Source organism: Gorilla gorilla, chromosome 19 (genome assembly GCF_029281585.2).
Source record: "Gorilla gorilla gorilla isolate KB3781 chromosome 19, NHGRI_mGorGor1-v2.1_pri, whole genome shotgun sequence".
In the NCBI taxonomy this organism is placed as follows: Eukaryota; Metazoa; Chordata; class Mammalia; order Primates; family Hominidae; genus Gorilla; species Gorilla gorilla.
Genome location: NC_073243.2, coordinates 100,878,043 through 100,893,300, shown reverse-complemented (window position 1 = coordinate 100,893,300; position 15,258 = coordinate 100,878,043). Strand labels below are relative to the sequence as shown.

At 38.2% G+C, this 15,258-nt stretch overlaps 1 protein-coding gene across 4 annotated transcripts in view; it reads right to left on the bottom strand.

The window, feature by feature from the left end:
- The window catches only part of CTNND2 (catenin delta 2), a 928,369-nt gene that overhangs the window by 223,429 nt on the left and 689,682 nt on the right, over nt 1–15,258 (bottom strand). For all 4 annotated transcript variants that reach the window (XM_031003315.3, XM_031003313.3, XM_031003314.3 and 1 more), the window contains one exon: nt 3,417–3,630. In XM_031003315.3, the coding sequence (XP_030859175.3) occupies nt 3,417–3,630 (214 nt within the window). The remainder of the gene's footprint in view (nt 1–3,416; nt 3,631–15,258) is intronic.

Here is a 15,258-nt window from a genome sequence, read left to right as displayed (position 1 = left end):
TCAGCATGCATGTTTATGTGTTGAATGTAAATGCATGTAAATATCTCAATTTTAACTCTTTATCATTGTTCAAATTGTTTGCCAAGCAATATTCAATACATAATTTAAAACTCTGCAAGATCATTTCTTTCTTATTTATAATTTGGCACTCTTGACATCATAGGTTCTTCTGGATATACAGCTAGGTCTAATCTAAAATCTGGTTTATAAACTGTGCTTTAGTTTTTAAAAAATCACTAAAATTGTTCTTTTGAATATTTGTTTATAATATATCCTAGTCTACAAATAAGTAAGAAATTCAAAGGGAGACCTCACCCTGCCTTCCCCTGTAATTTTTTGTTCAACATTTGCTCTCATCCATGAGATAATAGGTAGGAAAGTGACCAGAAAAAACTCCCCTGTACTGGAGGGGCTCCTGTAACATACTAAGTCATTTTTCTTTGCTGAGCTCTGTATTAGATCCACGGGAGAACTGCAAAGGAAGTAAGGGGTATAGTTCTTACACTTAGATCTTTGTTTTGTTTAATTCATGCATGGATACCTGACCTAATTCCTAAACAGATTTGTGGCGGCTCCTTGCGACAAACGACATGAAATCAGCCTTTCTTCTTGTACCCTACTCCACCTCTTGGAGTCATCCACTCCCTTGCTGCTCATCTAGCAAGTTCCCAAAATGTAGACATGTTTGTCAGGCCTATCGCTTTAAATACTTAGCAGCCAGTGCTGCACACTCCTGACCATTCAGAGCAGAGCCTCACCACTGTAGGGGGCACTGGTGTAGACATCTCCTTGGCTGCACTGTGTGGTCAACTGAGGGCATCCAAGGCTTGGTCAACAGAATCCATGCTTTCTCTGAGGTGAATTCCTTTTGCCTCATTTTAGTTTTGCTTTGTGCAGTGAGGCTGGCTTTGGCTTGCTTTACATCATTGAGGCAATGACTGTGCAGATGTCAGCTGAGTCCTGCAGGTTTCCAGGCCCCCTCAGGTTTCTGTCAGTAAGGAAACTCAGAAGGCTTTGTCTAGAGCCAATCACTAGACTGGCTTACAGTAGCAATTCCTTCCACACTAGAATGTTCTCCTAGATGCTCTCTTCCAATTTCCTTTACTAAAGTGGAAGGTTGGCCAAGTGGCTTGTGGATTTTCTAAAGAATCCATGATGGCAACTTCAGAAACCATGAAGTTCAGCTTGTCAACATGTTCTGATATGTTTTTCTTTGAGAAAGGTGAAACTGATGCCTGAAGTTCAGCCAAGCACAACATGAAAATGCTCTAGAAAGGCAGAAAACATCTATTGAAGTAACAACCACTGTCCATCTTAACGGATGTGGCTATCGCGGCAAAAGACAGCATTTCTTCTAGGAGGAGACAGACAGAGAGCCTCAAACCCCCAGCACATGCTGATGAAAACACAGTGGGTCAAGACATGACAGTGGGTGCAAACCTCCTTCTTCTTAAAAGAAGTGGAATAAGAGTGTAGCCTCTCCATACATCAAGCAAGCATCCTTCCTACAGCCTGCGTTTCACCAGGAAAAGAAATAAGAGGTTATGCCTTTGGTTTTCCAAATGGGGCTCACATAGGAATTTCTGATGTTGCCCAGGCACATGTGAACGGCTGACACCCAGAAGCTGTTGGAAGCAATGTCGAAGGCAATGGAGTAGACTGCGGTCAGTTCCTTTACAGCTGCTTCAAATGGCAGCACAGGATAAGACACATGCTGCAGAAGATGTCATGTGTCAGGGGTATGGCATTTCCATTCTGTTTTAAGCCATCATTCATCTCAACCTTTGGCATGTGGCTGAGTTTCTCTGGCAATCAGGGAAGCCACCACAGAGGGGTTCTTCTACACAATGAATTTTGTGTTGGAGCAAATTCAAATTCTAGTCAAATCCAATTCTTTTCAAATCATAAATGAATCCATACGGTGTACGCAGAAGGTGCTCTGCTGGTCTTCATTTCTCGTGGCTTCATGTATCTGTTGGTGGAGTCTTACTGCACGGAAGCCTCCTGTCCCCATCACATGCACTGAGCTCTTTCTTTTGCAGGCAGTTCCAACTTAAGCACAACCCACAAATATAAGGATGAACGGTGTTCCTAACCATAATGGTAGGAAATATTTTCAGTTACATAACTCACCCCTAAACTATCATAGATATCATACTGTGTAGATAAAAGTACTTTTACTTTCCCTGAGTCATGTCTCCCCACATTAGTTTGGTGTGAAACATTGCTTTAGTAGCACGGCAATTCTTAACAATTATTATTTTTTCCACAAAGATGATTTTCTAGTTATGGAAAGAAAAAACAAAAGAAAAAAACCAATTTACATCTAGTTCTAATACAACCAAGAGTGAGAAAGAAATGTGACAATAATCTCAAAGAGTGTACATTTAAGAAAATATACGAAAGTTGGGAGTCTTGACCCAGGACTGGACAAATATTTATGACTCTCTAGCTTGAATAATGTATTTTCTTTAAAAACACATTTTCATCTACTTCATCAGCATAGCTACAAGGAAATTTTAGAGTTAAGACAGAAGGTCGACAGAATCACAGATGATTAAAAGATCTTTTTAGACAGTCAACTATGCAATCCATTTGCTAAATACTTGCTGATGGGGTACTTTTTGATGAACTGAAAACCAAATATCACCTAGAACGGCAGTGAGCCTGATTAAGATGAGTAAGCAGCAGAGTTATTTGAAAGCTGTATTGAGGCCACCTGGGCCATTAGTACTCCAAGTAACACTGCACATTTTAAAAGGGAGGGATGACAGCTTATGGCTAACACTGACTGTGTTTACATGTATTCCATATATGTGCCAAATGTTTTACAGGGTCTCATTTATGAAAACCTCACGACTATGGTGTGGCTACTATAATTATCTCCATTTTACTAAGCCCAAAAGTTCTACAATCATGAAAAAGCTTTAATGTTCCCTTTTTGAAAATTCCTTAATATGTAATAATTGTGACTTTTAATAGACATGAATATTTCATTTAAAAAATTAACTGCTAAGTAGGATAAGCCGTCTGTTGTTAACCACACTAGAAACCAGTATACCTTATTAGCAAAAACTGACACACCTTGTCCTTTGATCAATGATTATTAATGCTATTCTAATAAAGAGCCCTGGGTATTGTACGATGCTCAACTACTTCTAAATCCACTGTCAAAAACTGTTTATGATCACAGAATTTTAGTGAGGATTACATTTACTGGATTATTGAATATGAATCCATGCATGTCACATCTGATACCATTTTCTTCAGTTGTTTACTCATTTGAAAACACATATTGAGACCGCCTATGTTATTAGAACACCACAATATTTATTTGATTAGTACATTTGCCTCTGTGTTGGATAATGGAAAGTTTATCTTGAGACATAATATAATAATTTAATAATGATTCTAACCTGTGACCAGCTCCCGGATCTCCAGGTCAGTCGTCTTGCGGAGTAACCTCACCAGTGCTGGGATGCCACCACAGTTTTTCAGGGCAATTTTGTTATCATCGTTGGCCTTCCCATACACCAGGTTTCTCAGAGCTCCACAGGCACTACGGTGGACTTCGGTCATCCGATGATCCAACAGGTCCACCAGGAGCTGGATGCCTCCTTGTCTCCTTATCTGAAAGAGCAAAGGACACCACTTTTGCTTTACAGTGTAAGGTTTCCCTACCTACACCAAAACATGTTTTTCATATAAAGTATCTGCTAATAATTAATCGCACCAAACTGAATTAAGGCATACAAAAGGAAACGGAAAAAAATAAGTGTTTGCTTTATATTTGATTGCCGGTATTTGCTTTAATATCCTACCAATAAAAATCCAAATGTATTTCTTTCGAACTATAGAATTTTGGAAAGGTGATTTTAACTTCATAATGAGTGCCTTAGACATTTCTCTCCATAAAATATGCCACAACCTCATGGATGAAGCACACGAAGAAATAAAAGGCATTAGAGTGATCCTCATTCCCTAGACTTATTAAATTTAACCACTGTCTTAAAGGGCTGCAGGAATGATGCACAAAATGTTAAAATTATGCTTAATAGGGATATGCTCTAAACATTTCAAAGGAATCAGAAGCGAAACGAGAGACTGGAAGAATTGACATAAGGAGTTTTATCTCAGAAGACCCGTGGAAATAAGAACGTCTCTTACATGAGAGACAGAACGTGTGAGGCCAAGGCACGTTATGCTTAATTTAGGTATTTGATTCAACAACAACAAAACCACTCTACATTTTACTCTTCTTTTTATCAAAAGAAAATTTTAATCTTTTATAAGTAAATGCAAAATATTTTTGCTGTGTATTTTGAGATGCATGTTCTCCTGGCTGCCCTTTGATTTGGGGAACAATTTTAAAATTTAAATTAGAAACCAAATAAAGTGGCTACTTAACACACAGGCTATATTAGCAAAGCTGCATCTGAAAACTTTTGCATGTATATGGACAAAGAGCATGATTCATGCAGGAATACCCTTCTTTTACACTTTATGCTTCAGCGTTCTTCAGGGATCGAAGGATTGGCATCTTCTCTACTTAATTTTTTGATTACAGAAAAACTCATTCATGTCACAGATGTGCCGGGACACCTGGCTACATCCCCAGCCTCTTTCTTTTCTCTTTCTTTCTTTCTTTTCTTTTTTCTTTTTTTTTTTTGAGACAGAGTCTCACTCTGTCGCCCAGGCTGGAGTGCAGTGGCACCATCTCGGCTCACTGCAAGCTCCGCCTCCCGGGTTCATGCCATTCTCCTGCCTCAGCCTCCCGAGTAGCTGGGACTACAGGCGTCCGCCACCACGCCCGGCTAATTTTTTTGTATTTTTAGTAGAGACGGGGTTTCACCGTATTAACCAGGATGGTCTCGATCTCCTGACTTCGTGGTCCGCCCGCCTCAACCTCCCAAAGTGCTGGGATTACAGGCGTGAGCCACCGCGCCAGGCCATCCCCAGGCTCTTTCAATAGTGCCCAACTGCTGCTCTCTCTGTGAGGTGACTCTAACCACACCGTTTAAAACTGCACTTGGAACCACACCCTCACCCCAAGCCAGCATTCTTGTTTATCTTCAAGTGCTATTGAATTCTTCATAGGATTTGTCATGTTCTAACTTATTTGTTATGTTTATCATTATTGTCCGTCTTCTCCTGTTAGGATGTGTGTTCTGGGAGGAAATGTCTCTGTTATATATCCCTATCCCTAAACCCAGTGCAATGCCAGGCACCTCATAAATGTTCAGGAAATATTTGTCAAATGAATGGAGAGGGTTAATTAACATATTACTTGCTACGTTGGTGTTGCTCAGCTTTGCTAAAATAGTGTTTTCAAAATGAAGAAATATCCCTCTTTAAAGACAACAAACAAACAAACAAACATCTCTTTTGTGAACAGCCAAGGATGTATCCAGAGGCCTCAACCCTGCAGCTCTTCCAACCCAGCTTACAAACAAAATAGAGCATGCTTCATTCATACAGGGTGGCCTCTGATGATTCCGAATATGCCTACGGGAATTATTTTCATTCATCAGCAAACGAAAGCAGAAAAAGTGGAAATCCTCAGAGCCCTCTTGGACTCTAAATCCCTAAATTGGAAACCATGAATGCAGCGTTTCACATATGGTGCCTCCATAGGAACATGACAGGGAAGGAAGAGGGAGGGATGTAGAGGGACAGTGTGGTTGAGGGGGTTATGGTTGCCCAGCCTGAGGGTGGTCACAGCACCTGGGTAAGGGAGACTCAAGGATCTTTTGGGTCAAATAAGGAAAGAGAAAAAGAAGTGGGAAACTTTACCCAACTTACAGTTCTACGCAGGGCTTCTTTGGCACCCACCCAAGAGAGATGATGTTTGTATTCCTATATAGGTGTCTTGTTCATGTACCCAGATTATAAGCACATCCACTTTATTATAGTGCTTGAGAAGGGATATTCCACGTGTACAAAAAAGGTTAAACTATGAGTGTCACTCTCTCTATGTGTGTATATTTGCCCATGTGTGATTTAGTTCAAAGTTCTCTGAATTTAGTTATTTAAATAATGATGAAACCATTGAAAAGAGATAATAAATCCATTCTTGCACTGAATCTATTGGTTATGTACTAAAAACAGATGGCATCATCAATCAATCTATGCATTTTATTCATATGTATATATTTTAGCTATATTGGATGTTATAATTAATATTCCTAATTTATTATAATAGATTTCCAATTCATATGATTTAATGAATTAAGTGATTAAAATATATTAAAAGGGAAAATGAATTCAAACTGAATGCAACATGAATTCTAAATGCTAAAATGAAAACACAATGTTTTCAGTATGGCCCTAATTAATGCCATATACCCAAATTTATAGTGAGATTTTCAGTTTGATTTTAATCTATTTAGATAAACATAAGTAAGTCAATTAACCTTTTTCTTTTGCTCTTATTTGGGGTCACCAGATCCTCTATATTAAAACTTGTTTTCTTGGGGTTTAATTTTATCTAAGAATGTGAGAATCCTACTTCTGTTTTCTGAAGCCAAACATTACTCAGAATTAAAATGTAAATGGCCACATGTGTGAAATGGGATGGCCAGGTCCTTGGTTCTCCCTCCTCCCCCTGCAGCCTCCCCTCTCCCATCAGGACCAGAAGGGAGGCCCTGACATGGACTCCAGTCCTCTTGCTTCTGGTGGCTGTGCGTGGCTCTGATGCTGTCCTTTTCACTTTCCCTCTATTTTGCTTTTCTCCAGGATCCTTCCTTTCTCCAATTTCTTTTTTTTCCTTTTCTTTTTCTTTTTTTCTGAGATGGAGTTTCGCTCTTGTTGCCCAGGCTGGAGTGCAATGGCACGATCTCAGCTCACTAAAACCTCCGCCTCCCGGGTTCAAGCAATTCTCCTTTCTCAGCCTCCCGAGTAGCTGGGATTACAGGCGCATGTCATCACGTCTGGCTAATTTTTGTATTTTCAGTAGAGACGGGATTTCATCATATTGGTCAGGCTGGTCTCGAACTCCTGACCTCAGGTGATCTGCCTGCCTCGGCCTCCCAAAGTGCTGGGATTACAGGCATGAGCCACCGCACCTGGCCCCTTCCTCCAATTTCTTGCACCCAATCCATCTACCAGTTTCTTCTGATACCTAACATGCAATCTTTCCAAGCTTCCAAACAAACCTATTTTAAACACTTAAAATGTACAACTTTCTGAAAACCTATCAGAAGAAACTTGTCTTCTTTGAAATGGCACCTTTATTTATTCTCCCCCAAAACGACAAGTTGTCTAGTTCCAATTTATCCCCCTAGTCGATCACTCCACATCCAGCAAGCTGAGCCCAGGTTTTTGTTAACATATGATCATTGCAGGTCAGTTTACCCTTGCCTCACATTATTTCTTTACTCATCTTCATGCAGAATTGTTTTTGTTTTGTTTTGTTTTGTTTTGTTTTTAGACAGAGTTGCGCTCTGTCACCCAGGCTGGAGTGCAGTGGCGCGATCTCAGCTCACTGCAACCTCCGCCTCCAGGGTTCAAGCGATTCGCTTAGAAGACATGAGGTTCCGCCATGTTGCCCAGGCTGGTCTTCAACTCCTAGGATCAAGCGATTTATCCGCCTCGGTCTCCCAAAGTGCTGGGATTACAGGCGTGAGCCACTGTGCCAGGCCTCATGCAGAATTCTTTAAAAGTCAAATCTTCAAAGATTTTAGGTTTCATAGCATTAAAATAAAGTCAATAAAATGCTAGTTAATGTATATCTTGTTATTTATATATAATTCAACAATAAAATAAAATGCATACAAATGATTTAAATGGAAACAATGAATGTTGAAATACATACGGGGAAATGACAGCTTCATTTGAATCTAGACTGAACAATTCTCATATCTGCTACTTTCCTGGACCTAATAGAATTGGACAGTGACCAGAAGGGACTTTTCATACTTGACCTGAATAGACAGTCTTAAACTCACTTATTGAGTTTAAGTGAGTAAAGTGGTTCTTTGACAGATGATTGACCTTAGTCAGTTGTTCCTGTGTCAATGGCTCACATTTATTTTTCTGCTTAGGTGTGCACTTCAGGAATCTAGATGGCGAGAGTAATCTACAAGGAGTAAGGGAGGTGGAGACTGGTAAACCCCATCCCCAGGGGAAACAAAAGATGAATTAACCAATCAAATAAAGCAAAACTATACCCTGCCTGTCTTTTGTTTTGTTTTTGGGTTGTTTACAGTGAGGGCATTCTTGAACCTGATGCAGATAATCTCTGGGGAATGAACACTAGAATGTATTCCCAGTTTGCACCAGGGGAGAATAAAAATGGTTTTCATACCCTTTGCCTTAAAATCCGCTGCTTTGAAGTATGTTTACAGTTTAAACTCTAGAACTGAGAGTATCTAAAAACCATGCAAAAGAAGGATGCAGTGGGTATCTTCCTTGTCTTTTCCTTAAAAGGTAGAATATATCTAAGCCTTTCAAATCAGAAAACAAATGGATAGGTAATTAAATTATACACAAGAGATATGCAAGTAATGCAATAGCACCTATTGCAAAAATAGGGCCTCATCACTAAAGGATTTGTTACTCTTAACATAATCTGCATATATTGACAATAGCATATATTTGCCAATGAATTAGCTATCATCATTAAACTGATACCAACATCAATGAGTAATTTATAGCATATTCAATTACAGCAGTGTTCAGATATTTATGACAGTCTTCATAAAAATGTAATGATAATGATGATGTATAGTGGATAAAAAATACTTTAAACAGCTTGCAATAGAATTCCTCTCGGGAGGTATCTGTCTTTATTTAAAAAAAAAATACTATGACAAGTTGCTTAGAGGATAGTGAGACCCCGAGGGCGTGGCCTCCCAGGCATTCAGGGCAACAGAAGATATTGCTCACCTGCTCTGCATTTGCAAAAGGGAGGGATTTGGAGCTGGGAAGAGAAGACAGAAAAGGTTGGAGTAGCTTTTGTCAACCTATTATTTGGTGATACAAGGACCTCAAAACAGGTAAGGACCTGGGTGTGTGCTGCTATTCCTCTCAGGAATCTTTCATTTTAATAAAATGGATATATCTTTGGGCTTCTGGGTTCATGTTGAAAGAAACTAGGCTGTGCCTGAGACTCAAAGTAAATTTTAATAATAGTGTGCAAGACTATCGCTACATACTATATATATATGCATAGCATATCATATATACACACATACACACATATATAGTATACACACACACACAAACTATGGATACTATGTACTATAGTAATTACTTTCTTCAGATACTTATGAAAACTCAAGTCCCAATGTCTGAGAACTGGTTTATAGAAAGAGCTGATTAAAAATAAGATAAGGGAATGCAGTGATTTTTTAACTAAATTTTCAATTAACTGTTACTTTTCAATGGTGCTGGCTTTGAAAAAGCTTTTTTAAATGATATAATTATTACACATTCTTTTTTAATATTACAAAATTCCAATAATTTTCTCTGCTTATAAGCTACTGGAAGATACAAATTTTGTAGATCCCAAACTAGATGATTAACCAGATGTATGTAGAAATTGCAAGGTTATCAGTTTGTAAAACACACATTTTACCTCACTGAATTTCAACCCTTACTCTTATTGAAAAGCCAGTTAAATAATCAGTTTCCATAAAATATGAACTGAGGTATGTCCACGTAGTTGCCTCTGAGTAATACAGAAGTATATTTCATAAAGGTCATAAGTTTTTAGTAGAAATTATTTTTGAGAATCTCTCTCCTTTCAATTGTATGAAATGGCCTGCGTTCTCCATTTGATAGGTGAACCAAGATGAGTTATGTTTCTTTCTCAATTGTGTTTTCGAGAGAAAGCACATTGCAGTGACTGGAGGTGCTATCTCAGACCTAGGTTCAAATCAAATCTTAAAACCGGTTTCCCCCAGGCAAGTTACTTAAATGCCTGTAAAGCATGAACAAAGTGTGAACCTACCTCATAGGTTGTTTTCAGGACTGAATGAGACTTCAAAAGTGAATTGTTTAACAAAGTACTCAGTAAACATTATGTGTCACAGAACCATCCACTGTATCAACTTTTTAAAGGATATTCTTAATTGCTTTCTTACCTGGCCAAAATACAAATTAATTTAATAAAATGTTGATATGTGATAGTGAAAGGAATACAATTTAGGGTTTAACTTTATAAATTGGATTTAGGATGTACGGTATATATCGAATAGATCTCTTGCTAACTGTGAGAGGAGCAGTGAAGTTTTCTGAGAATGAAGCAGGCTTGGAGGTCAAATGCACCTCAAAGCTGTTTTTTTCTGGCAACTGTTTTTCTGAGAGCAGACACCCTCCACAAACACATTTGTGAGTCCTCAGACTTGCTGAACACCGTAAATGAGTTTCAACTTTACTCATTAAGTGCACCCAAGAAAGGCCTCTCCATTTTTTTTAAACACAAAAAATTTCAAGCGATTCCTCGAGTTTCTTTTCTAAAGACACAACTCAGGAAATGTGATCTCGATAAGTCTAATGGTTTCTATCACTTCGTGTAAATTTTGAGCTGTCCTTGCAGATACTGAATGCAAAAATCACAAAGCATTGACAATTACAAAGAATGCCTCCAGTAAGTCTTACTGCATTCTGACTAAACTCAAATGTGTATTTTTATTTCCACATTTAGATATTTCATGATGCTAAAATCCCATGATTTTCTCTAAATTACAAAGTGTTGATGAACCCAGACTAGAAAGCACCAAAGAAATTCTAGGGCCTGGAATAACTTGAATAACTGCTTTCCTTGAATAACTTCATAACATCATCAGTCAGAGGCAAATATCGTGTTGTGAGTGCAGGGTGGATTTCTCCTCCCAAGACCATGTTCCCAGGTTTAAAGGCTACACTTACACTTACTCTCTCTCTCTCTGACTACTATCCTATCTTTGCAGATCTGTACATACAATCTGTTCAAGCAGATATATGCTCTACTTCACAGTAGGAGATTTAATCTATTGGATGTTTCATAAGAATACATGCTGCATATATACCATGGACTACTATGCAGCCATATAAAAGGATGAGTTCATGTCCTTTGCAGGGACATGGATGAAGCTGGAAACCATCATTCTCAGCAAACTAACACAGGAACAGAAAATCAAACACTGCATGTTCTCACTCATAAGTGGGAGTTGAACGATGAGAACACATCGACACAGGGAGGGGAACATCACACACTGGGGCCTGTTGAGGGGTGTGGGGCTTGCAGAGGGATAGCATTAGGAGAAATACCTAACGTACATGACGGGTTGATGGGTGCAGAAAACCAACATGGCATGTGTATATCTATGTAACAGACATGCAAGTTCTGCACACGTATCCCAGAACTTCAAGTATTTAAAAAAAAAAAGAATACATTCAAGACCTCATGTTATTTAACTTTATTATATCAATTACATATAGTTAGTACCATATCCTAAAACAAATATTCACTGTCTATAAAGATGGACATTGTTTAAAATATTTAAAGATGGATGGTGAGGGCTGACACATTCTTTCTCTCTCACTTCTCTGAATTCTGATCTTTCGGCTTTTTTTGTGTGTTGCTGGACAGCTCTCATCCTCCCCACCTGATTAAGCAGAGGTCTCTCCTTAGGGGCCTGGATTAGATTTCCTTGCCTGGACTCCAAACCCACCACTCGCCTTTGTTATTGGCTTTAGCTTTGTAAGTCCTTGCTTCACAGCTAACTGAGCAGACTATTTGAACTTGAACTTGACTCTGAGAAAACCTGCCACTACTATGGCATTTAAGCAATTTTTAATCCATAATAAAGTGAAGACACCGGTTACCAGCCTTATCATTTAACCTTGTTGTGGATGTGATGGTCAATAGAGTAAAACTAAAAAACTGAAATAAAGAGGTGAGTCATTTGGAAAAAAGACTCAGATTATCAAGATCGATGAAAAAACCTTTTGGAATTAATAGAAAATTCAGTAAAATACAAACTTAAAATTTTAAAAATGAAAGCTTCCTCATGGATATATATAAAAATTCATAATTTTCTTATATACTAAAAATAATTGGTCAGAATATTAACAGAAAATTATTCCATTCAGAAAAGCAACATGGTATAGAAAATACTTAGGAAATAAATCTATTATGAATTGGGAAATTTCTGTGTGAAGAAAACAACATGTATTTACTGAAATACATAAAAGCAGATGTGAATAAAGGTAAATGGACTACCACATTCCTTCAGTGTTATAAAGATTTCCACTGGTCTCCAGACTAATTTAAATATTAAAGCAGTTCAAATCCAAAGCCCAGTAAATTTTAAGTTGTTTTTGGACACAGTGACACTAAAGTTCATCTGGAAGAATGAACATAGGAAAAAAATCACAAGAAAAATAGAGAGTTATGGAAAGATGAACATATTCTAAAGCACCAATATACAGAACAATATGAAATGACCCCAGAATCAATAGATAACAATGGGAGAGAAGAAAAAAACTCCAGAAAAGATACACATGTTTACAAGACTTTAGGATTTCATCATGAAGCAGTATGGATTCGATACCTAGAATTAGTAATAACAGGCTCACCACATAAGGGATGACACAGCATTTGATTTCTTCACAATGACAAAAAGTAAATTCCAGATGGATTAGAAATGTAAACGTAAAACATAAAACAAAAAAGCACTAGGGGGATCTACAAATGGATATTTATATACTACTGGGAAGACCTAAGGTTGATACAAAAGCCAGGAGCCATAATGAAAAGGACTGATGCACACACATTATAAACAAACTTAAGTCAGGAGGAAAGAACTAAACAAAATATTGGCTATGAACATGATAGATAAGAGGTTTAGATACTTAGCATTGCTAAATTCTTCCTTGAATTTAACCCATCTATTGGCTGTAAAGTGATATCTCTTTTTAGTTTTAATTTGTGTTTTCCTAATTACCAGTGAGGTTGAGTCTTTGAATAAATTCTTTACCAAAGAGGTAAAGAATCAACATGAATAAAATTAAAGTACTTTACTGAACAATATAAATACAAACATTAATAAGTATAAAGAAATGCTCTGTTCATGAATGAAAAGAGTGGATATTGAAAAGGCTATAAATTCCCCAAAATTTATTTACACTTTTAACACAATTTCAATCAAAATTCAAGGAATTTTCTAGAACATGACAAAATGATTCTAACTTTCATCTGGAATATTAAGCAAGCAATAAAAAGTAAGACTATTTCAATAAGGAGGAACACAAGGGAGACATTATTTTATCTCATTTATAAATGCTACATAAAGCCTCAATAGTTAAAACGTTGTGATACTGATGTAGTAGTCAAGATGGCTTAGCGGAACAGAATGGATAACCAGGAAATAGAGCCCAGTGTACTTAGGAGCTAACGTGTGATAAAAAGAACTACAAGCCAATGTTAAAGGCCTGAATCACACCTAAAGGTCTTAGAGAAGTTGACTATAGATCATGTACATTCCAAGAATTTAAGAACTAAATGAACCAAATAAGGGCAAAAATAAGTTAAAGGAAATCTATGAGATTTCAAGAATGAATGAGGAGTCCTGAACACAAACAAGAACGGAATCAATTTAATTCCAAAAGTAATAACTGTATGCAGATATAAGATACTGCTTCAGCTTTAGTATCCTAGTGATACAGAGGCCGAGGCGGGCAGATCACGAGGTCAGGAGATTGAGACCATCCTGGCTAACATGGTGAAACCCCGTCTCTACTAAAAATACAAAAAATTAGCCGGGCATGGTGGCAGGTGCCTGTAGTCCCAGCTACTTGGGAGGCTGAGGCAGGAGAATGGCGTGAACCCAAAAGGCGGAGCTTGCAGTGAGCCGAGATTGCACCACTGCACTCCAGCCTGGAAGACAGCGAGACTCCGTCTCAAACAAACAACAACAAAAAAAGTGTAAATATAATTTTAATATATCCTTATAGGGAAGCATACTATCCATACTGAAGTTAGGATACATCTTTAGATGGTTCAGGTATTCACTTCCTTTTCTTTCTCCTCCTCCACTCCCTCAATACAATAAGGATAGAGTGTGACACTGGGTAGTTTTATAGAGATAATTTAAATAAAGATACAAGATTGGGCGTGGTGGCTCACATCAGTACTTTGGGAGGCCAAGATGTGCAGCTCACTTGAGGTCAGGAGTTTGAGACCAGCCTGGCCAACCTGGCAAAACCCTGTCTCTACTAAAAATACCAAAAATTAGCCAGGTGTGGTGGTGCACACCTGTAATCCCAGCTACTCAGGAGGCTGAGGAATGGGGATCATTTGAGCCCAGGGGGCAGAGGCTGCAGTGAGCCTAGATCTTGCCACTGTACTCCAGCCTGGATGACAGAGGAAGACTCTGTCTAAAAATAAATAAATAAAAATAAAATAAATAAGAAATAAAGATCTAAGACTGACTGATAACAAATACTCTTCAAATGCTGGTCTTACTTTTTAAAAGAAATAATCAGTCATCTCCCTTGAGCATAAATATCTACTTTTTAGGTGAATGGTTACTAATCTAATTATCTCTTCATTTGGAGAGGATAAGATCTAACATATTTATTTGTATGTGGCAAAGCTAAAGTCACAGATTGTTCAACATCTCAAAGAGAATTTTGGATGACCTCACATAAATTTTGAAAACACACACCCCAAAAGGTATATAGGTAACTTAATTATTTGAAAATCATTAAAACATCTAAGAATGTGAATATAAGAGGCCCACAAATACTGCCCGCAAAGCTTTCATTTTATAAAGACTGGACAGTTGCTTGTTTGGCAAATGTTTCCTGTGGGCCTTGTCTGCTCAAGGTGCTGGGGCTTAGAGGAGGTGAGATGGGCCATGGTCCCTGCTGGAAGGAGTCAAGGAACCTGTGGAGTCAGGAATTAAGTAAGGAAACCAACAAGGGAGCAAATATGACCTTTGCAATAATGAAAACTGGATGCGGCTTTACTGAAAGAGGATCTCGCAATTTTCTAGTCATTATTTTGTAATCTTCTGCTTAAAGAAGATCCACTAAACTGGACAAGTTTTAGATCCATCAACAACTGAGTTCTTCTGGGTGATAAGAACCAAAAAGAAGTCAGAGAAGGAAGAAAGGATAAATAGTGTGTGATGGTGTTGCCGGGGAGTGGGTCAGCGGACACTAGAGCAAAGACTCAGTGACATGAAGTGACAGAGGCCCCAAGGAGAGGGAGACCTGGAAGGCCTGTGTGCTAGTGATGAGCAAAAGAGAGGCAGTGGGGCTGGGGGA